This window comes from Elgaria multicarinata, chromosome 11 (genome assembly GCF_023053635.1).
Source record: "Elgaria multicarinata webbii isolate HBS135686 ecotype San Diego chromosome 11, rElgMul1.1.pri, whole genome shotgun sequence".
NCBI classification, from domain to species: Eukaryota; Metazoa; Chordata; class Lepidosauria; order Squamata; family Anguidae; genus Elgaria; species Elgaria multicarinata.
Genome location: NC_086181.1, coordinates 23,824,975 through 23,849,147, shown reverse-complemented (window position 1 = coordinate 23,849,147; position 24,173 = coordinate 23,824,975). Strand labels below are relative to the sequence as shown.

General features: G+C 42.9%; 1 protein-coding gene across 5 annotated transcripts in view; it reads left to right on the top strand.

Annotated features, from left to right (window-relative positions):
• VWA5A (von Willebrand factor A domain containing 5A) overlaps window positions 1-24,173 on the top strand; it is a 72,085-nt gene that overhangs the window by 22,904 nt on the left and 25,008 nt on the right. For all 5 annotated transcript variants that reach the window (XM_063137576.1, XM_063137579.1, XM_063137577.1 and 2 more), the window contains 3 exons: window positions 359-546; window positions 2,572-2,695; window positions 3,371-4,531. In XM_063137576.1, the coding sequence (XP_062993646.1) occupies window positions 359-546; window positions 2,572-2,695; window positions 3,371-3,450 (392 nt within the window). In that variant the 3' untranslated portion in view covers window positions 3,451-4,531. Of the gene's footprint in view, window positions 1-358; window positions 547-2,571; window positions 2,696-3,370 lie in introns of those variants that run through there.

Here is a 24,173-nt window from a genome sequence, read left to right as displayed (position 1 = left end):
GAGATAACGCACCCAGGTGGCCATAGGGAATGGCTGCTACACAGGCTGCTAAAACATAAGGATGACTGGATTTCTTAATAGGAGGTGTTGAATCAAGGACCTCAGGGCCAAATCCAGCCAACCTGGGATTCCAATCCAGATCTCTGTGGTTCCTCAGATGGGCATATACCCTTCCTCTGACTCCACCCCCTTTCCTCCAACCATCAATCATTTGTCATCGCCTGCCCCGCCCCCGCTTTTGTGTAATTTTTTCCCATTCGAAAAGGTTGACATGCCTCTCTTAAGGCTTAGTTACTGGGAGTTTGAGCTTCAAGCAAAATTGTGGTATTTTTGCTCTTATTCCTTTTGCCTGTTATAGTGGAGAAGCAGTCCAGCCCCATGAAAGAGTCCAGCTCCATGAAAAAGTCCAGCCCCAAGAAGAAGGAATCCCTTCTTCTGAACCTGGTGTCTCTGCAGAATGCTGATGGCTCCTGGCTTCTTGATTCTGGCTTGGCCAACATCCTAGGCCTGAGGGAGACTGAGATCTCAAGCAAAACGCCTCCCCAGGTATGTTTGTGACAGAGCCTGTACCTCTGAGCATCTGTGGTTATAAATGGTCGTCTTGGACATCTGCATTGTTGCCTCTGAATACGGTTTGCTGGACAACAAGGTTGTACCCCAGGCAGCAAAACCGGTTGCTGTTGTTTGGAGCTCCATAATTACTTTGGGGATTTGGTAGCTATGCTAAACTAAAGAGGAAGTATTTTACCAGTTGTTTTGGTTTTTCTTATCATTTTCTGTTTGCTGGTGTTTGAAAGTGAGGGTGTTTGTGACTTCTTCACTGGATTTTTACCGGTCCTCGACTGCCATTTCATTGCTTTTGTCTTTATCCTGTTTGGAGTACAGCGTTGTTGCAATAAGCCGAAGCCAGTGTGAAGGAAGGTTGAGCTTTATATACCTTTATTTACTTCGTGATCTTTGGCTTCCTTTTTGGCTTTTCCACCCAGCCCTTGTATCCTGGGCTGAAGACATAGCTATTTTTGTTCTTCACTACTAGGGCTGTGCACAGGACCCCCGAACTGCTTTGGAGCCCAATCCGGACCTTCCAGATTGAGCCCCAACTGCTTCAGGTTAATCCGGACCTCTCCCGATCCACTCCGGAACAAGATCCAGAGCGAGATCTGGAGGTGCAGATCGATATTCGGATGCCATTTTGCCCCCCTTCCCCACTTACTTGCCTCCACGGCAGAGGCAGGTAAGTGGGGAAGGGGGGACAAAATAGGGGCCGAATGAGCCCCCTCCCCCCTAACTGGCTCCGCTGTCTACCACCACATGGACCGCGGCGGCGGATGTTAGAGCCAGGTAAGCCCCCCTCCCCCACTTACCTGGCTCCAACGCTTCAGAACAGTCCAAATCGCTTCGGGCCGATCCAGACCTCCCCCGATCCACTTTGGAACCGGGCTTTAGATGTCCAGATTGGCCCGCTCTGGATCCAGGGATCTGTAATGGAGCGGAGCACACCCCTATTCACTACTACTACTATTTGACTTGCTGTGTTTCCTTTTTGCTTCCTGGGCTGATAATTACTGATTGTATGCGGTTTAGAATGATTTGAAAGGGGGAGAAATAACATCACTTGGAACTGTGTGGATCCCAACACAGCTGTTCAGATTTCTACACTGCTGCAACTATAATGGACGTTGGTCCTTTTCTCTCTCTCCCCCCCACCCCCTACAGTGGACAATGCTGGTTTTGCATGCAGATTCTTGTGGTGATAATACAGATAATGTGGAATTGCTGGGCTGAAACTACTGATTATCTGCAGGATAGAATGATACGAAAGGAACTTTCCAACATTGCTTGGAGCTGTTTGGAGCGCAATACATAGGGTGACCATATGGAAAGGAGGACAGGGCTCCTGTATCTTTAACAGTTGCACAGAAAAGGAAATTTAAGCAGGTGTCATTTGTATGCATGCGGCACCTGGTGAAATTCCCTTTTTGTTACAACAGTTACAGCTCCAGGAGTCCTGCCCTCTTTCATATCTGGTCACGCTAGCATAGTCCCTGCAAAAAGTTTAGCAAATAGGTGCCACTGTACTCCTGTTCCACTTGTGGGCTTCCCACGGGCACCCGGGTGGCCACTTTGAGAACAGAATGCTGGACTACAATGATCCTTGGTCTGATCCAGCATGGCTCTCCTTATGCTCTAAAGTTAGGGTTCCCTACATAATGGGAACTTTGGATTTAGACCATGAAGCTAAGCCCTGTCTCTGGACGGCATGTGGAATGAGGTACAAAAAAGGTCTCTGCTTGTTGCCTTGATATGAGGAGGGGCTGGAGAAGCAGCAGAACTGCCTTAGCCAGGGTTTGTGTCATGGAAATGTACAGTTTAATTTTCAATACTGCAAACTGTCTTTTGCAAACCCACTTCAAACCACAGCTTCATATCTGTGTCTAGCTGATATAATGGTAATATGATATTGAAATGTCATAGAACAGAGTGCCCTGTTCTAAGAATGGTTAAGTGCTAATTCTGTACAGGACCAATGGGGGAGCAGGGCTCAATGTGTCTCTTGTCTCCTACCATCAGGTGTCCCCAGACACATGGGCAACAGTGCTGGCCATCCTGTGGCTCCACTCCCATGCCGCAGGCCAGAGGGATGAATGGGAACTACTGGAAGCCAAAGCTCTCAACTGGCTCCGTGCAAATGCAGGTAAGATGTTGTGGGCGCTGGTCAGCTAAGTTTACCAAAAAAAAAAAGTTTGCTGAGCACCAGCAGGGATGTCTTCCTCACGTGTAGACTATTACATATGAACTTTTCTTTTTCCTAAAGCTTTTAAAACTTGATTTTGTTCTGACTTTATACTGTTAGTTTTACCCTACCCAGTGCCTGTTTGCTTTCTCTTCCCCTCCTTATTGTTTTATTATGGTTTTATTAGAATGTAAGCCTATGCGGCAGGGTCTTGCTATTTACTGTTTTACTCTGTACAGCACCATGTACATTGATGGTGCTATATAAATAAATAATAATAATAATAATAAAGGAACAAAACAGACATTACATCAAAGTCATAGCTAAATGCTATCGCCTCGTTTTCATTTTTACTCTAGAGTAGGCATAGGGAGACCAATCTGGATTGGGCTCATAGCCGGGGGGAAACACTAAAGCCCCCTATCACTCGTGATAGGGTCCCAATTCAGATCAGTCCCCCTGTGCCTACTCCAGAGTCAAAATGGGGGGAAAGACATCACTTTTGCAGATCTTAAGGTGAGGTTTGGTTTGTCCCGGAGATGATGCATTGAAACAGGATTTGCTAAATGTTTCTGCAGGGACTAAAATGAGGTGGAAGAGGGCTTATAGAGCCTAACGTTTTCTGTCTCTTTGCAGGGCCTCAGTTGGTGGAGTGTGTGAAGGCCGGCAATGCCCTGCTGGGAAGCAGCATAAGCCCTCAGGCCTTGGGCCTCTGAGTTGCACTATATAACCACTGTTCCTTTAAATTGGAATTTCTGCTTTATTCCCTTTTCTCTTCCTGCCAAAGAGTGCCCTGCTTCATTCCCATGAGGACATCAATAATCCCTGGGCTGCAACTCTATCTGATACCTGAAATGCCTTTACTCCAGATGTGCTACAGTTTCCTCTCAACTCAACATGCCTTCACCAATGGCCCTGTATTGTTATCCCTATAGCGGGCATAAACATGCTATTCATAGTACAAAAAATGTGCTCAATAGTTTGTTCTTTTGAATAATAATTTTTTAAAAACCACCAAAGAAAACCACTTTAGAAATCGTAGAAGAGAGAATGAAAATGAACATTCAAAATCCAACCCAAACTTATTGCAAAACAGTCTTGTCCATTTTTCTGATATAATTTGCAACTGGAAATTTATAACAGTCATTCCTAACCTGGTTACTCTGGAGACATGTGGGACTGCAGCTCCCATCATCCCCAGCCAACATGGCCATTTGCTCCTTGGGGTGTTTGGTGCTGCAGAAGGCTGATGTACAACATTAATAATGTCTGAGTTTTGATCCTTGTTTTATATTGCTTAAAAATCAATTTAATCCACATATCCATAAATGTGCTATTAACAGTGTGAATAGTCACAGCCATGACAGTTTATAAGTGCTTCACCTCAGTGGGGGAGAGAGAGTGACAACTACTCTTGAGGACAGAATATTTTTGCTGCTTGGAATTTAAGATACAGTCATGCTGACAATGGCCCTGTTCAGAAGACACCTTAACCCACTGTTTTAACCATGGTGATTAAGCCAAAAAGCCTTAAGCGCTGTGGTTTAAGGTGTCTTCTGAACAGGGCCAAAGTATGTCATAGCTATTCCAATTGATACTCTAATTGTTTTCTTAATATTGTTTTCTGATAGGCCTCAGCAAGAGTTAAAGTGTACTTAGCTTTGCGTAGTGTAATCTTAGCACATGGTTCATGAGTACAAATGTACTTTTTTGGGCGTCATTGCATATTCCACATTTTACTTCTCCATGTAATGTGATTTTTTATTTGCTTTTCTCTATAAATCATTCATATCTTAACTCATCCGGTGTGACTTGTTTTCCTTTGTTTAACCATTTTATTTATTTATTTATTTATTTATTAAATTTATATACCGCCCCATAGCCGAAGCTCTCTGGGCGGTTTACAAAAGTTAAAACTGTGAACATTAGAAAGTATACAAAATTTAAAACCATCAAAACTATAAAAAAAACCAGTATAAAACAACAGTATCCATTTAAACAACAGTAGTTCTGGGGTCCATTAAAAAAAAAGTTGAAGGACATTCACTGTTTCCTAGCTTAAGTTTTAAAATGTATTTTCAGACATATGAAAGCCTTAAAACAGCTCTGGTTACACTCGAGTGCCCCACCCCACGCCTAGAAGCCAAAACTCATACTACATGAAGGTATTTATAAGGCCATATACAAAAGAGGACAGGGCTCCTGCAGCTTTAGCTGTTGTGTTGTAGAGGGAATTCCACCAGGTGCTGCATGCATACAAATGACACCTGCTGAAATACCCTTTTCTATGCAACTGTTAAAGACCCAGAAGCCCTGTCCTCCTTTCATAGGCGTGCACAGCACATTTCATTAGGTGGTTCGGCCAGGGATATCTTTTTATAAGGTAAACATTGATTGAATATACAGTAATAAAGGGCTTTTTTTCATTCATCAAACAAACGAAAACTGAAGTAAACTGTTTTTTTAATTAACAAGTAATCTGTACTTTAAAAATACACATTTCAAAACGGAGACTCTGAATACAATTTTTGCTGTAGTGATATACCAGGCATATATAAAGATACAGTCAATTTTCACCATCTTCAAATTTAATCAGATAATGATCTAATCCAAACTTACTTAAACAGATTCAGGTTTCTTGATCTTCCTGTCCTAAAGAAGGAGGCGTCGCTCACCAGGTGTTATGGACTTAAATTCCTCAATAACATCATTATAATTAACTGACAAAACCAATTCTTCTTTAATGTACAAAATCATGAGTGAGTCGAGTCGCTGTTGGGACGTTGTACGTCTTAGTTTGGTTTTTACATGTGTTAGTTTCGAAAACGCTCTTTCGCATGAACAGCTTGTAACAGGTAAGATTGCAAAACATTGAATACATTTGTAAAAGGCCTGGAACATGGAAGACCAATCCGATTCCTTTAGCCAATTAAGCCATTCTCTGGTGATGCTACCTTTACGAACAGATCCTTCATAACCCTGAAGCAGTCCGACTTCAGCTTCCAACTCATCCAAGGACACTTTAAATTTTTTGGAAATGATTCTCATACCATCCCTGCCAATGTCTAAGCTCAGCAGCTTTCCCACTGCAGTCGCAATTTCACAAGTCTCCTCTTTGAATCCCTGGTTAATGAGAAGAATATCCACTCGGATTGATGACCTGTTTGAGTCCCAGCATCACTTTGGTACAAAAGAGGAGCAGGAGAGAATAACTTCATTTTACCCACTCCTAGACTCTCACGCTCTTCACACATTTTCACACCGTCATTGAAAATAGATTTAAAATGTTTTGAGCAAGGGGTTGGACTCGGTGGTCTTATAGGCCCTTTCCAATTCTACTATTCTATGATTCTATGAGAACCATTCTGGGACAAGAGAATACGTTGCAATCAACCAGACATAACAGTCATAAACAAAAAAGAAATACACACACCTACCTCATTGACATAACAATAGCTAGTGACAAAAGAGTTGCACAAAAGGAAGAGAACAGAGAGGAAAATATACACCACTGGCTATGAGAGTTAAAGAATTATGGCAACGGGGAAATTACAATTATTCCATTAGTTAGATCAGTCACCAGCATCACATCATTTTTAAATTTTATTTTCACAGAAAACCTTCAGAAACGAGGCCTACCAAAATACATCCACACCAACATCCAGAAAGCAGCTATAATTAAAACATGCTCAATTGTCAGGAAATTCCTGAATCTGTAAAAGACAGCATGACTTGGCAAAGCCTGTCACGTTCATCTAGAAAAACCACCATGAGCGAGAAAGAGATAAGCAAGCCTGTTAATTTTTTTAAAAGATCCTTTTAAGAAGGATGAACGATTGTCGCCAATTATTACAAAATATACGTCAGGCCAATTATATCAAACAAACTGGAGAGGAAGCAATGGGTCAAAAAGCATTAAAAAAACAAATTACTATCTTCCAGCACCAGCTAGAGACCCATTTCTTCCTTTGCACTGCAGAGCAAGTAGGCACAAATAACTCAAGCAAGGGAGCCAAACCACAGAGGATGACTAAAAACAACTGTCTATGTTGGGAAAGAATTTCCTTGAAGTCAAAATTCCTGATCCCAAGCAAGTATGATGACCCAGCAAAGATTTTAGGAAATCTCATTCCTATTGACATAGGTTGAGATATTGTGCTGGTCAGAAGTTTTATCAGTAGGACTCCAATGGAAATACCTTAATGGGAGACTTGCCAGTGAGATACTGTGGCAATCCCATACATGTCTACTCAGAAGCAACTGCATGGAGCTCAATTGGGCATACTTCAATTGGCTAGCGAACTTAGGACACAATCCTATGCATGCATGTTCAGACAGAAAAAAGTCATACAGCTTCCAGAATGTCATGCATATGTTGTGCTATTCTGAAGTCCTGTCTAAATGCTAAGTTTTTATTTTAAAAATCAGCTGCTTGCTTAAGTTGCTCAGTTACACAGGAATTACACTGCACCAGCTGTGAACTTTATATATATATATATATATATATATATATATATATATATATATTATACTTACCAAACCTTGGCTGAAGTTTTAGATATTTTAAAACATTTTCGATCTATTAAACAACTAAACATTGCATCCCTACTCATTCAAAAGAAATCCATCCATATTTCTTCATCGATTTCATGACAATAACAACAGCAGTTTGATTAAAACCCTTGGTAATATAAAAAATACACCCAGTCCAGAACTTGGTGTATGCTCAGATGCTTACATGAAGCAACTATGCACATGGGGTCACTTCTCATTTCCATGAAGGGATCCAATTGAGGTCTTCAAAGGAATGTGTATGTGGATTGAATCCCTTCTTTGAAATGCATCAGTATGTTCTTGTAGTGAGGACCATTCTATGCCTATACTGGAGCACTTGGATCCATAAGCAAGCTGGAGTCTCAGGCTTCCTGTACTCCTTCTCAGGGATGTAATTTACCTTTAATAAAAACAGCTGTGCCTTTTCCCATCATTGTATCTACTTTGAATACAGGAGGACGAAGCTGGTCACTCGAAAGAGGGCAGGGCTTCTGCAGTAGTTAGGGTGACCATATGGAAAGGAGGACAGGGCTCCTGTATCTTTAACAGTTGTATTGAAAAGGAAATTTCAGCAGGTGTCATTTGTATATATGGGGAACCTGGTGGAATTCCCTCTTCATCACAACAGTTAAAGGTGCAGGAGCCCTGCCCTCTTTTAAATCTGGTCACTGTCGTATAGCTGCTGTACCTTTAACTGTTGTGATGAAGACGGAATTTCACCAGGTCCTCCATATATACAAATGACACCAGCTGAAATCCCCTTTTCTATGCAACTGTTAAAGATACAGGAGCCCTGTCCTCCTTTTCATATGGTCACCCTAGCAGTAGTAACACACTGGTAATGCAATCATCAGATTCTTACATCCTCTGTGACTATAACCCATAAAAAAGAGCTTAAAGTGGAAATAACAACTACATTTCATACAAATTATTTACCTCAAACTCTATATTTCAGACTATATATAAGTGAGAAGGGGGGGGGGATGTTGTGCCTTAAAAACAGCCTGCAACTCCCAATGCTCCCTGCCTGGAAGGCTGCACTTGTGGCCTTGCTGCTGCTGCTGCTGCTGCCACCAGCACAAATGCCTGCTTGCACGGTGCAGGAGGGGCAGTCCATGGAGGGGTCATCTTCGCCACCCCACATTTCCCAAGGACCCTACAGCTGCCTGCTTCTCCAGAGAGCTCTCCTAGGCCTCAGTAAATGCAGCCCTCCAAAGCAGTGCATGCTGGGAGTTGTAGGCTGTCCATTGCCTGCTTCCCCTTAAAGCTCTCTATGAACAGCCTACAACTCCCTGCATGCATGTTGTTGGAAGCAGGGGAGAGAGGGCAGGACTGGGGAGGGGTGGGGAGCTCTATTAGACATATAGTAATAATGATTTATAAATTGATAAAATATAAGGAGGAGGCTTTTATTAAGGAAGGCTGGTAGGGAGGTCATTCCTCACAAGAACTGGACTGCCGTGTTACATGAACAACGTGGGAGGATTTTGGGGGGCAGCAGTCCAGTGATTTTGAAAGGACTGACTTGCTCCCTCCATTGCTGGCAAATGCCCGTCTGTGATAGCCGATGGAATTAAGTCACTCATTGTGCCAGTGAAAAGCAACACAGCCCAGCGTATCCCCCCATCCCATTAATTAAGGGTCGTTGTTGAATGGTGGGCACCAGTATTGGCATCACACTCTATTTACACTGAAGTGTCCATGAAAAGTCCCAACAGAGTGGAGGGGGCAATATTGGTCCCCATATATAAAATGGGGGGAGAAGAGAAAATCCAGCTGGCTATAGACCTAGTCTCCTGGATTGGTTGGAAACAGCTGATTCTGACAAGACTAATCCATCTGTCTTAAGACAATGTAAGAGGTCTTATGATGAAATGCAAATGACAAATGTTTAATGATAAATAACTCAGAATTTGAAAATGTAAATAAGTAAAAAGTAGTAAAATTGTATGAAAGGCAAGGTACGGGTTGACATTCAACCAGTTTCCTGTCGCGAGGAGTCTTGGGCCCCCTGAAAGAGTAACAAGTGTTGTATAACATAAGAAACGTGGGCTTCCGGATGCACTTCATCCGCTGAATACAGTGTCGCCTTCAGACAGCAATTCCTGGACTCGCTCATCAGGCAGCTGAATTCCATTCATTCAGGTCTGCATAGGGACTCCTGCAGATATCAACACCATCAACTTAGCAGTGCTGAAGAAATGACCACCGATTACTGCTGTTGCGAAGGGTTGCTGTACTTGTGATGTCAGTGACTGCGTTGAATAATCAATGCAGCACCACTGCACAGCCACTGTGGGGCAAAGAAGACGTATAGACAGCTAGGATTATGGCTCATGGGGGAGTGGGGGTGGGGTAGAAGGGCCCCTTCACCCCCCTGTGGGTGCCCATGGTGGTCACTGCCTATATCAAAATCCCATCCAATCCAGAGCCGGCTTCTCCACAATGCCGGAGTTCTAGCAGCCATGGTGATGCAGGATTCCAAACCAAGCCCCAAGAGTCTGTTGGTCTCTTGAGAGCAGTGTCTGGTGGTTGAGTGTGGTGGCTGAGTGTGCGAGTGTGGTAGGTTAGTGGTTTGGTGCTACCAGTGTTTACAGGATTTGTGTTTATTTCTTCATATTAATACTTCGTTTAATATTTTAATCTTTAAAAAGTTTTATAACTTCATAGTTGAGTAGTTTTAGCCTTCCCTTCCCTTCCCTCCCCTTCCCTCCCCCCCTCATCCCAGAGAGCCAACCCCCTCCCCCCTCCCCACACCGTCTTCCACCCACCGCTGTCCATGATGAGCAACAACAACGATTCAACGCGGCACAAGGTAAGAAGGGTCCCATCCTGGTGGTTTAAATTTTTATTTTTTCCCAACAACATCTAAGCAAACATCACACATGGTACATACAAACAAGGGTTTACATATAACAACTACAATTACACTAAAAACACTTAAGGGTGAGGTTAAAGTACATTTTTCTTTTGTCCTCTTCATGCCAAAAATGCTGATTAATTTCTTCATTACCCTTCATATATATCCAATTCAATTTTTCTTATAATCTTAGAATTTATCTAAATCTCCTACATTGGATTCACAGAGTTATGCTTCTTTCCTCCCTTTCCCCACCTTAATACTAAAATCCACAAACAAATTCATCATTTTTCTCAGTCTCTTTCAAATATTCTATCAAAGGTTTCCATTCCAACATAAACATAGCTGTTGACCTTTCTCTCATTATCGCTGTAAGTTTTTCCATCTCTGCAAGTTCCAACATCTTCAACATCCATGCATTCATTGTTGGTGTTATTTCATTTTTCCAGTTCTGTGCGAATAGCAATCTTGCTGCCGTCACCATATACAAAAACAACATTCCCCCCTTCTCTTTTATTTGTTAGAAAGCTTCCGGTTTCGTTTCTATGTTTGTCTTTGATATTTTTTGGATTAAGGAGTGTATTTGAATCTTGCCTTTTTTACAAGTCCACCAAAGATGATAAAAGGTTCCTTCTTCTTTTTTACATTTCCAACATTTACTTGAAGCCCCTTTAAACATTTTAGCTAATTTTACAGGTGACATATACCATCTGTACATCATCTTATAAACATTCTTTTTAAGTTTTGCACATCGTGTAAATTTTAAACCCCTTCCCCACATATTTTCCCATTCTTCCATTAAGATATTATGCCCAATATTTTGTGCCCATTTTGTCATACAGTCTTTTACTTGTTCATCTTCTGTCTCATATCGTAACAACAGTTTAGGGTCCCATCTTGGGAAGTGTCATCTGGTGGCTCTGGAGAGAGAGGGCCAGTGGGGAATCGGGAGCTTTGCTTCTCCCACAGGCATTGGATTTTTATGTATTTTTCCAGTATATATATAAACAAATGTTCATAAATAAATGAATGTGTATTATACAGTAACCTTTTTACCACCCAAAGTTATAAGTATAATTACTTTCCATTTCAGGTTTCATCTTTTAACCCTTTTAGCCTGTTCCCTCCCCCCAGCCTGGTACATTTCTCATAAATTGTCCCATTTCTTTTTCTGGGATGTTATATCACTTCTGTTTATCTCTTCCTTTATTGTATTGATAGTTATTTCCTAACATTACTTCTTTTCAGGAGTCACAGAGCGTCCTATGGGCCTCTGCCAGGGTTGTTCTGTTCATTTCTTTCTTCATTTGTTCTATATATTTTTGCCAATCTCTCTTAAAGTTATCTTTTTGTTTTATTCCTCTTTGTAATGGTAATTTCTGTGTCAATTTTTCACTAATTGCTATTTCCCAAATTGCCCTTTTCCATATAGCTACTGTTAGCATCTTTGCTGTTTTCTAGTTACTTGCTCTTAATTGCCTTGCAGCTGTCAGCATACATCCAATAAATGGTTGTTCTTTTATCTCTTTATTTTCTTTGACACAAAAATTCAATAATGCCATATATATAGTAATTCTTTTCAATTTCTCTAAAGAACCTGTCCCAAAGTTTCTTTACTTTCCCACAGTCCCACCACACATGTATTTGAGTTCCATTTTCCTTACATCCTCTCCAACAAGAGGGTATCAAGCTCTTGTTAATTTTTGCCAGCCTAACTGGTGTCCAATACCATTTCTGGATTCACTTTAAAGTGCCTTCTTTTATTCTTGTGGATGTTGTTTTGAATAGGGCTGTGCACGAACAATCCACTCGGGATTCCAATCTGCAACATTCAGATTGCGTACGCTCTGCTTTGGGATGATCTGCCTCTGCTCCACTCTGTGGCAGATCCAGATCCGGAGCTTCGCTTTTCCCCCCATAGACTTGCATTGAAAATGTCAAACACCTATAACTTTTTTAGTTTTCAAGTTAGAAACATGAAAATGGGCACCAGGAGAACTTCTAAATAGATCCTTAGTCATGTCCATTTTGAAGGAAATCTGATGATGCCCTGATTTGGGGGGAATGTTTAAAAGATTCCCCCATTTACAGAAATGCAGTTACCTCCATCATTTCTCCAGCTAAACACATGCAACTGGGCACCATGAGAGTTTCCACATAGATCCTTATTCATGCCCATTTTGAACGGTATCTGAGCATGCCCTGATCTTTAGCGAACTTTTAAAATTTTAACCCTCAACTATAACCCCAATGTACAAAACTGCATACATCCACACCATTTTTCAAGTTAGAAACATCAAAATAGGCACCATGATAGCTTCTAAATAGATCCTTAGTCATGACCATTTTGAAGAAAATCACATCATGCCCTGATTTTTTGGGAATATTTACAGAAATGCAGTTATCTCCATCATTTTTCCAGATACACACATGCAACTGGGCACCATGAAAGCATCCACATAGATCCTTATTCATGCCCATTTTGAAGGGAATCTGAGCATGCACTAGTTTTTAGCGAATTTTAAAATAATATTTTCCACGATTTACAGAAATGCATGTATTTCCATCATTTTTTCAGATACACACATGCAACTGGGCACCATGATAGCTTCTAAAAAGATCCTTAGTCGTGGCCACTTTGAAGGAAATTGGATTGTGCCTTCATTTTGGGGGAATATTTAAAAGATTCCCCCCCCCATTTACATTAATGCAGTTATCGCCGTCACTTTTCCAGATACACACATGCAACTGGGCACCATGAGAGCTTCCACATAGATCCTTAGTCATGGCCACTTTGAAAGAAATCAGATCATGCTCTGATTTTTGGTGAATTTTTAAAGTTAAACCTAAATCAGAATATTCCTCTCAAGTTAACCACTTTAAAAATTAACACAGGGAACTTCAAGATAGAAAATTATTAAACTGGGTGAGCGTACAGCGTACTGTTCATGGGATAAACAACTCAGACCTTGCGTTGCCCCTCTTGGGTCACAATGCTTCTAAAAACTGGATTTCTTTCATGCCATCCACTCATTCCAAAGTGCTATAACATGTTGTTTTTCAAAACGCTACAATGCACACACAACAAACAGAGATGCTGTTGAATAGATGATCCTTTCAGGCTCCGCCACAATTCACACACTCCAGGGTATGCCCTGCCAATAATTGTAAAAACAAAGAAGGACAACTGCCCTGAGTCAAAGCAAGACATGCACAAACTGACCCTCTGAGGCGGGCACAGAGGAGGAGGGGCAGCAGCAGACAACTCTGCGGGTACAAGTCAGTGAGCCAAGGATTGTTTTCCAGTCCATTCAAAGGCAGAAACACAAACCGGCCCTGTGAGGCGGGAACAGCACAGAGAGATGCCTTTTCATCCCATAAATAATAGGAGGCTAGCAGGACAACAGTAAAGCTCCTTGCTTCAGAGTTGATTGACTACACAGCCATTAAATAATAATAATAATAATAATAATAATAATAATAATAATAATAATATAACAACAACAACTATTATTACTATAGAACAAAAAGGCTGTCTGATTTTATTACCAGTATTGGAGCGGACGTGCCCAGTGTCCTGGAGGAAACAGGGGCTGGTCCTGTCTAGGTGCCTGCCTTTGAGAAACTACATCACACATGAACTCATGCAACTCATTGGTTTCCACTGCTTCCCCTTTGGAGGGTTCTGATGTTCCTCAAGGGCACTGGGCACTGGGCACGTCCACATGCTGTACAGGCCATCATCCATTTGCACCACTGCTATCCAGTTGTCCACCAAGGTTATTGTGGGTACCTTGCAGTGCTGTGTTGCCTATCTTTTATTTTACTTTGTATATTATTTAAAACATAGGTGTGGTTTCCTTTACTGGAGCAACGTAAGGCTGTGTGAGTTTGCTCGGGCTACTGCTTCACCAATGCACTCAAAAGTGACAAAAGTCCTACAAAAAACAAAAAAAGAAAAGTTACTCAGTATCCCTTTTTGCTTATTTCCTGCCCCCCTCCAACATTGGGATTGGAGGATGCTACACATGGGCTGATAACTTATCACGATTGCTTGATGAACCTGTCTACGGGAATGGAATTGAAAGTTAAGAACGAGATTAAATATTTGGGAATTAAAATTACAAAAAATCTAGAGAATTTAGAAAGGGAAAATTTAACGAGGTTAAAGAAGGAGGTACTAGAGAAATTGGAGAAATATAAAAGATTAAATTTATCTTGGTTTGGGAGAATAGCTTTGATAAAAATGAAGATATTAGCTAAAATTAATTTTGTATTTAGGATGCTACCTATAAAAATACCAGAAACCGAGATAAAAAGTTGGCAAAATATTATTAATAAATATTGTAATGGAGAAAAGAGAGCAAGAGTGAATAAAAATAATTGGTACCTAAGCCAAAAAAAGGGGGGAATGGGTCTCCCAAACATAAAATTATACTACGTAGCAAATAGATTAAGACATGTTGTAGAAGCAATTATGGGAGTAGGAGATTTATATTGGATGGAAGAAAAAATCATAAGTAAGGTAGAGATGAATCTGGAGAATGTTTTTTTTAAAGATGGAGGAAGAAAGTGGGTTGGAAGTATAGATAATCCACTCCTGAGGACTCAATGGGAAATTTGGAGTAAATTTAAAGGGAAGCTGCTTCCGAGCAACTCTCCCTTAGCACCGATAATAATGTTAAAGAATTTCCCAGAGGATCTAAAGGGCAGATTATGTAAAATATTAAAAGAGAAAAATAAAATAAAATTAAAGGATTGGGTAAGAGATATTAAAACAAGAGAAGATATGGAAAATTTGTTAAAGGAGAAGAAGCTATCTTGGCTAGAATATGGTCAATTAGAACAATGGAATAAAAAGTGGATTAAAGATAATAGAATGTGCAGAAAGATGACGAGGTTTGAAGAATTAGTAGTAAGTAAGGAGAAAGGAAAAGGAGGTAGTATAGTTTCAAAAGGATTAATGAGTGAAATATATAAAATATTGTTAGAGAAGGAGTTTAGAGAGAATATAGAGAAAATGATTTGGGAATCAGATTTGAAGATACAAATAGGGCGACAGAGCTGGGAGGGACTATGGAAACAAAGAGTGTTGAGAAGTTTATCAGTAAGAATAAAGGAGAATTATTTTAAAATTTTATGGAGGTGGTACCTAACCCCGGTTAGATTGAATAAGATAAGTGATCAACATTCAGCAAATTGTTGGAGAGGATGTGGGGAAAAAGGAACGTATTTACATATGTGGTGGCAATGCAAATATGTACAAAGATTATGGAAGATGGTGTTCTCAGAAATTGAAGAAATAGTGGGAATGAAAATAGAACAAACACCAAAAATAGCATTGCTGTCACTATTTGAAGATATAAAGTGTGGAAAAGGAACTATAGAGCTGATATCGAGTTTGTTGGTTGCAGCACGATTGATGATAGCTAGGAACTGGAAGATCCAAGGGGAATATTCTATTGAGGAATGGTATAAAGTAGTATGGGACATAGCCATTAATGATAAACTGACATGCAATATTAAGTGGAGAAAAGGCGTAACTAAAATAAATGAGTTCGAAGGAATCTGGAAACAGTTCCTAGTGTTCGTGTTTACTAAGGGAAGTGGGAAACCACCAGCAGAAGAAATGATTAGATTTTGGACTCAAGAATGATCCCGAGGTGGGGGGTGCACTTTTATGTTAAGAATGAAGATGTTGTAGTGTGATAAGGCATATGTAATAGTTTTTGATATTTGTACTCAACAATTATTCAATATGTATGCAGCAGATATTTGATGTATTTTTTTTCTTATTGTGTTTGTTTCAGTTATATTTTGGAAATGTTTATCTATGTTTATATAGTGTTGAAAATGAATAAAAATTATTAAAAAAAAAAAAAAAAGATGAACCTGTCTATCACTGCTGGGGTGGAAAAGGTTCCCCACCCCCTCCAGCTTTTACCCATTCAATAAAAAATAATTGCAAGCAAAGCGCAAAATGAAAAATTCTGGAAATTGACACAAATGAACCCCAATGATCAATTTCTAAGCACAGTAAGTTTCAGGGATCTAGCTTTAAAAACAAAGAAGTTATAGGTGTTTCTTCAGCCAATGCAATCCTATGGGAAAATACGGCCAAAATAGCATTCTCTTCAGGAAAGAATGAAGAAATGTATCAATGCAGGACTCCTGCATTGAGCAGGGGGTTGGACTCGATGGCCTTGTAGGCCCCTTCCAACTCTGCTATGCTATGATTCTATGAAAGATGGGCTGTCAACATATTAATAGTGCCGTAATTGAGTTAGGATAGTCTCGCTATTTCATTTCCCCCACAGCTGTACTAGGGACGCAGTCGCCTTTATTTCATGGGTTGGTGAGGTCTGACTGGAAGGGAGTTATGGCATGCCCACTAAGGAACTTGGTCTTAGCCACAGAATCAATAGAGGAAGACCCCACACATGTAGCTGGGTTATAATTCACTATTGTTCATTTCAAAAAGTAGAGCAGGACCTGGGTCACGTTTGATTCTGGTACCTGCAGATGGAGAAGTCCCAAACAGGCATTGTTTCAAAGATAGGTTTGTTGCAAATGAGGAACGCAGTATTATATAAAAATAAAACTTGTATTGCCTCAAACAAACATAGCTTCTAACTAACTTCTCTCCAGCCCTGACTGACTCCTGAGAGTGCTGAGTCACCTCCTGATTGGGCGAGTATTCCTTCAATCAAAGTCTGTGTCCCTGACTTCCTCTTCCATCTGACTTCCTGTGTGTCTCACTTAGTTCTACCTATTGATACAGGCGTGGCTTCCGTTCATTACTGCATGGCCCCCTTTTGTATTTTATTAGAAGCCCCGTGGTTGACTGACGTCTTGTCAATTTAGAAATCAAGTGTGCATAATTCAGGAACTTTTTAAAATTCAGCTGGAACTCATTGATGTGAACTGAGCCAAACTGTCCCCCTGGGCCACAGGAAGGCCCAGCCAGGAATGAAGGAGAATCAAATGAGTTGGGATTTCTATGAACATGACCTGCGAATTCCACAGAGGACTAACTTTTTAATCCACTAACGTGGATTCCATGGACTTTTTTCTTTTTTACTTTCAGGGGGATTGGCGCCAAACCACACTTCCACAAATGGGCCTCACTGATGCCCATTATTAGATCTATGCTAATGTGCATTAATGCAAATGGGATGAAATTCTTGTAGTTCTTTCAGTGAGTGGATAACAGAACAAAAGACACCTGACCATCCACAAAACGCAGGCGGAAAGATTGGACAAAATCTGTTCATCCCTGGGCCCTGTGAATCCAGCCGGAATTGCAGGAGTCAGAAGCACAGCTAGGCCCTAGGTGGTCCACTGGAAATGGGCCAGTCTCCCCCAGGCAGACCGTGATCTACCTCCCCCTCTCCCATTTCTCAAGGACACAAGTGGGCTGACTTGAGTAGTCCATTCTTGTTTTCAGCTGTAATTCCAGTTTTACAAACATGTAGCTGAAGAGTTGGCCATTTGACTAATAAGAGAAAGTTGGCCAATGAATCCTCCAAATAGGATTAAAAATGTCTGTATCTTATTTTTCACATTTATTTACTACATTCACACTCAGGCCTTAGCTAGACCTAAGATTTATCCCAGGATCTTCCCAGGGTCGTCCCTGCCTACTCCTGGGATCCCCTGTGCATCATAGACATGAACAGGGATGACCCCAGGACGATACCGGGATAAACCTTAGGTCTAGCTAAGGCCTCAGTCTTTCTTCCAAATATCTTGTTGGGGCATAGGGTTAGGGTTAGGGTCTCCATCCCCTCCCACTTCCTAATTGAGCCTCAGACCAGCCCCTGAAGTAGGTTAGTTGGACAGGGTGGATGATTGGCCCCAGGTCAGGAGCGAAGACCAAAAAAGCCAATTTTAAAAAAATTACGCAAACTAAATAAGGTTGCATGGATCTGCAGACTGGTGTGTGGGGGGTGTGTGTGTTATAGAGATGGAGGAATGAAGATAGGAAATAGCATGAAGGGACAGTCGAGGGGAATGCGGACTGCCTGCCTGATCTCATTATTTCCTTCTATTTAGACTGAAGGGAACCTCCCGGAAATAAAAACCCGGATGTCGAGGAAAAGGAAATTAACAGAGGAAGAGGTAAGGTGATCAATTATTTTATTTATTTATCCATTCATTTAAGCATTTTTATGATGCCGTTCAGCCAAAAAAGGCTCTCACGGCGGCTTCCAAAAGTATTTAAGAGAAATTGGCCAGTGCTCCTGCAGTGGCCTCCCTTCTGCCCGCCCGAATCTCCCCTAAAACGTTGACATGTTCTCAGTCATCTGGGATTTGATCTGCCAGTTGTTGACCTGTTGGTGAATCTTTCTATTGCAGGCCCTGGATGTCCCCAGCTACGCTGCAAAGCGGAGGCGGTTGGAGGACAAAGCATCACCAGAACATCATTTTCTTGTAAGTCTCCCCAAATTCTGAACTTTCCTGTAGAGGTGGGAGGAAAAATCAGGTAGGAAGTCCCAAATCCCAGAAACCTGAAGCTGATTTTCAATCGGCCCTAAGAAGATGTCCTTACCTTACATGCAGCATGCAATAAAAACAAGTCAGTAGGTACATATTCAGAATGATTCACAGCGGCCACAGTCTCCGATGCATGGCACTTGCAAGCATGAACGTACCTGTGCTCTTTTGAGACAAGGGGCAAGAGGAACCTCCTCAGAGACAGAGGGTGCTTATAGGGGAGGCCTTTATTGTGCCATCGCACTGCCTTATTCATGGACATGGACAGGCCCTCCAGCGCCCCCCCTGCCGCCCCTTTGCGACTCGAGCGCCCCTGCCACCCCTTTGCCTCTTAACGCCCCCCTATGTAAACCCACCACCCCCAAGGGGGCGGTATCGCCCACTTTGGGAACCACTGAACAAGATGGTCCTTTGTGGTCCCTTCCAACCCCACAGTTCTGTGATTCTGTGACATTTGCATTCCAAATTATAAGCCTAGGCTGCTTAGCTTAGCTACAGATGTGCCTAAGACCTTTCGTAAGATGCAGAGAGAGGCACACGGAGGATGCCTTATTTGACATTCAGACTTTATGTTTACTTCCACCAAGACATTTTTTAAAAAAATCATGAATTGATTACTTTTAAAAAAATCAATTCAAGCAATTTCTGATAAACATCATTCTTGTGTGTGTAGCTTTTTTAAAACCTACCAACTCACTAAACACACTGCAAATACTGAAACTGAATAGAAAAGTTAATGAATGTCAAAAAATACTTGAGGAGAAAAGAGGAAAAGAAGGAATAGGGAGATTTATATAGGAATTTAAGAAGAGCCCTGCAGGAACAGGCCAGCATTTTGTTCACACAGGAAACTACACAATTTTAGGTGAGCGTGTAAAGAAAATTAGAAAAAAATAACAAAGGGATCTGCTGCTTCACATCCCTGGCCTGGCCTGCATCTGTAGGCAGCCTGCCCTTCTCTGGCCTCACACTGGTCTAGGAGGAATGGCGCCTCAGGGCATTTGGCTAGTTCTTTCAACGTTCCTCCTGTCCCTGTAATACCCCCAAATCCTTCCTTCTCTCAAATCTTCCAGTCCTTTTTTGCATCTTCTATGGTAACTCATCAGGGCCAAAAAGAGGTGTGTTCCAGAGCTGTGCTGCAAGGGTGGAAAGGGTTTGGAGTGTTTAGCCATTGATGAGAGAAATGTGGAAGACCATTCATTCTGTTTTGGATAAATATTTGCAAGGTAGCTATCATGCAGGTTGATTTAGGAGACTTGCAGAGAAAGGTGGACATGGTTATTAAGTGACACCAAAGTTCAACTCCTCACTCAGAGAAGAATGTAACTGGGGGATCATGGGCCAGACGAACCTTACCTACCTCACCGTTGTAACTTGCTCACACATTTTAAAGATAAAATGGGCTGAGGAGGGGAAAGAGAACAGTGTAAGCTCTATTAAACTTCTCCAAGGAAGCATTGCATATAATAAATAAATACCATCTGATGCATTTGTCATGGTTATCATCAGACCTTGCCATTGTTTGTTTATTTTTGCTTCACAGAACATATTCCCAGCAGAAGGCCGGCCAACCACTGTGGCAATCAAGGTTAGTGGCTACTCCATGCTCCGTGTCATGCTGCCAGATGGGGTTAATGGGTTGTAGTTTATACCTTACTGGAGTCCAGTGATGATGCAAACACTCAACTCTGGTGCTCTTTCTCCAAAGCCTATTCCTTTGAGAGACAGGTATTTCTAGCAAGGGGGACACAGTGACTTGGTTTGCATGACACAGCACAGTTCATTGTGGGTTAGTTCATCCACAGTTTGGCTCTTCCCAAACTCACCCCATGAATCGGTGGAAGCCCTTGAGGATGACCCTGGGTCCCCCTGGGCTGCCATTTACGGGGAGGGGGAGGGAAATCCACAGTGTGGCCCCCTTCTGTGAGAGCCTGTTTTCATCACTGTCTGCAGCAGGACTGTGACAAAGTGTGTCCAGGGCTATTGAAGGAGCAAGATGCTACACTGCTGCTCTTTTCCGCACCCCACCAACTCCCTCCCACAACAGGGAAGCTGAAGCTGTGTTGGCCCTGGGAAGGGGAATCGCTGGCCCCTTGGGCTCACCTCCCAGGGGGAGTTCAAATAGACAGGAAACCACGGAGGCCCCTCAGCAGTCATTACTAACTTTCCTCTCTCACACTTTTACTTTCAGAAGAAGAAGCCAAAACATAAGGAACCTGCAAAGAAAAGGTTTGGAATTTTCTTTTGCTTCTGCATTTCAGATGTGTTGAGGGAAAATGTCACAGTGGGGATGGGGTTCTGTGGTGTGGCCCCCTGGCCTGGCCATGTATAGAGAGAGGTAAGTGGCAGCTTGAAAGCCCGAACAAGACTCCTGTGGACTCTGATCCACCTCACAGGGCTGCTGTGAGAATCCCTGGAGAAGGGTGAATACGGGCTCAGGGCATGGCCTGAAGGCACTTCATGAAGGCCGCCAGCTGAAGCTAAGCAGCCCTGGGTCAGGTCAGTGCCAGGACAGGAGACCCCCGTGGAAATCCAGAGAACACCTCCCCTAGCTCCAGGGCTTCGTTGTCAGTGGGGTGGCCCAAGTCTGTGGCTGGGCCAAAGGACTTCCGGATGCAGGACAAGCACAGTGGGGAGAAATGGTTGGAATGGGGAGTAGCTCCAATGGAGCAAACCCCGTGGAAACCTCATGGACTCACTCCTCCAATATCTCTGTTTTTACAGGAAGAGAAAGAAAAGATGCTAGTTCCTGCCCTCTTTTCCTCCCTTCCTTCTTTCTTCTTTCCTTCTTTTTCATCTCTCTCTCTCTACTTTTTTTCCTTTTTTATTTTTTAATGAAAAATAGATACAACACATACAGCATGCATTGCCTGGGAAAGTGGACACTCGTGTCCTTCCTGCTGCCACTGCCGTGATCGCCTGCTCACGGGCATAATGGCTCCCTTGTTGCTGCAATCTGCCGCCCGCCACCATGGTCATCCACTGCCTGAAGTGATCCAGCATACTCTGGTCCCTGGAGGAGTCCTCGTGTGTTCTGCAGGCGCCCCACAGCTGACTGCTTCTCCCAAAAGCCGAAGCAGGCATCTGCGTGGTGCCTGCGGAACGCATGAGGACTCCTCCAGGGACCAGAGTATGCTGGATCACTTCAGGCAGTGGGCGACCAGTGTGGCGGGCGGCAGATTGCAGCAACGAGCGAGCCACTACTCCCGTGAGCAGGCGATCACAGTAGTGGCAGTGGGAAGGACACGAGTGCCAACTGTCTCTGGCCTCTGGTAGGTTCAGACCCCAGGCAATGCATGCTGGGAGTTGTATTTATTTATTTTATTTATTTATTTATTTCATTTATATACCGCCCCATAGCCGAAGTTCTCTGGGCGCTTTGTAAGCTGTTTCTCCTTCATGGAGGCCTAGGGCTGTGCATTAACACGGTGGTTCTGCCCTAAAATGGCAGATCTGTCATGAAATGACCATCGTAATTTGGATTTCAAAATCTGTGGCCCGAGGCTTGCACAGGCCTAGTTGTAACTGGGAGAGTGTCTCTTACTAAAATTTTGAGCTTTTGTGCTTTTGCCTCAAGACCAGCTCACATTTGTCAAAGCAGAAATTACACTGAACCAAAGTGCACACCTCCCCCCTTAGTTTCTGCTATCAGCATATAAAGAAACAGCAACTCTAAAGACGGTTGTTTCCAAAGGACAGCGGAGCGTTGATCAGACTCCCACCAAGTCCCTTTCCAAGGGCCAGTAGAAGGAGAGGGCTGCTTACTGTGGGGCCCAGAAGGGAAGTTGCAGCATCTCATCCTGCTTCATCCGCTCCACATCTCGGGCAGCAGCGTCATTCACAGCAGCTGAGGCCTCAGCCTCGTTCTTGCTCTCCCTGTCTCTCTGCCTGTCCTGTCCTGTCCTTTCCATTTACTACTTTTCCAAACAGCACAATAGCTGAAGCTGTTGAGCCATCAATAACAACAAAGTCCTCTATGGTGAGGATAGAGGATTTCAGCAATGAAAGGGACGAACCAAGAATGCAAACAGAGCCAACCAAATGCTCCCAACCTTTCTTGCGTGGTAAACATCGGTCTCACGCCTCTGACAGCGCAAACACTGAGACTGCTGCAATGGCGGAAGGAGGTGCAAAGCATGTAAATGCTACAGAATTGACTAACAACCCTTTGCTCTGAACAAGCTGCCAGAGCAAGTTGACCCAAGGAGAACTCTTGCAAATCCATGCACCGATCCTTTGGGCAGAAACCTTGGGATGGTGGAAGACCATGTGACATCCTCTCCTGCTTTGACTGTTACCAATTTAAAGAGAACGTTTTCCACATGCTGAGAAACTCTCGAGGGCTGTGCTATCGTGACACCGAGGTGCAAGTCTCTCAGGGATCAGAGGCAGGAAACTCAAAGGGAGAAGCCTTTCCACGGGGAAGGGAGAATAACCCGGAGTCATCCCAGATGTTGCACAAGTTCTCAGACTGAATTCTGTGCTGTAAAAGATGCTCTGCGCTCATGACCCCCCGTGGCCATATTCTCTGCCATCTTGAAAGTATTAATACCTGCTTATCTGGAAATAATGTTTCAACCTTGTCTTAAGCCAAAAGGGGGAGGGAGGGGGAGGGGTAATGCATGATCTATTGTTTCTCCGTGTTCCTAGCCTCCGGTTGTGTCCCCCCCACTCTCAATGGCCACCAGGGAAGGGAAAAGGTCCCCTTTACAGCTCCCAAATGGGAGAACCACTGCCTGGTGCAGATTCAACTCCCACCTTTTCTTCCCAGTGATGCAAGTTGTTCATCCCTTACTACAGGTTATGAGTGTGCTAGCATCAATGGTCTTGCAGTCCTTGAGGGAAGAACTAAAGAAAGTAAATCATTAATAAAAAGGGATGCATCCCACTGAACAAGTGGAAGTGATTTCCCGAAATAAGAAAGGATTAGGCACAGTGAACTAAGCAAGCCGGAATAGGATCACCGCTACCCTGGGAAAATCCCAACCTTTCTATTCCCCCCAAGAAACACACCAGAGGCCCCCAGTGTGTCTCGTAATAAACAGACGATAGCTGTGCCCCCCCCCCCCCCGGTGTAGCAGCATTTGGCTCCATGAAAACAAGAGGGGTTTCTCTCATTCTGGCCAAGAGGTGCCCCTTCCTCCTCTTTCTCTGCTCACTGGGGCACATGGGAAAAATATAATTACTCTTTGCTCTATCTACAGCCCGGACAAGGGCCAGTAGGACTTCCTGAGTAATACGCTGAGCAAGCAGGATAAACCTAGGCAGAGTGCAGGGCTCCTTGGAGGGGATTGAGACGAAGTTCTGGACAAGAAGGAAGAGTCAGAGACTCTTCATTCTTCCCACCAAGATAGAAGTGTCTTCATATGTGGTGGAACGGCACTCAGAACACATCCCAGAATAGCGACATTCCCCTCCTTCTGGGCAAGGGAGTCTAGCACCACCATCATGCTTTTCTCCTTCTCCTTCCGAAGCCCTTTCGTTGTGTCTCGTGTCTTTGTACAGTGTATGCCCATGGGCAGGGCCTGC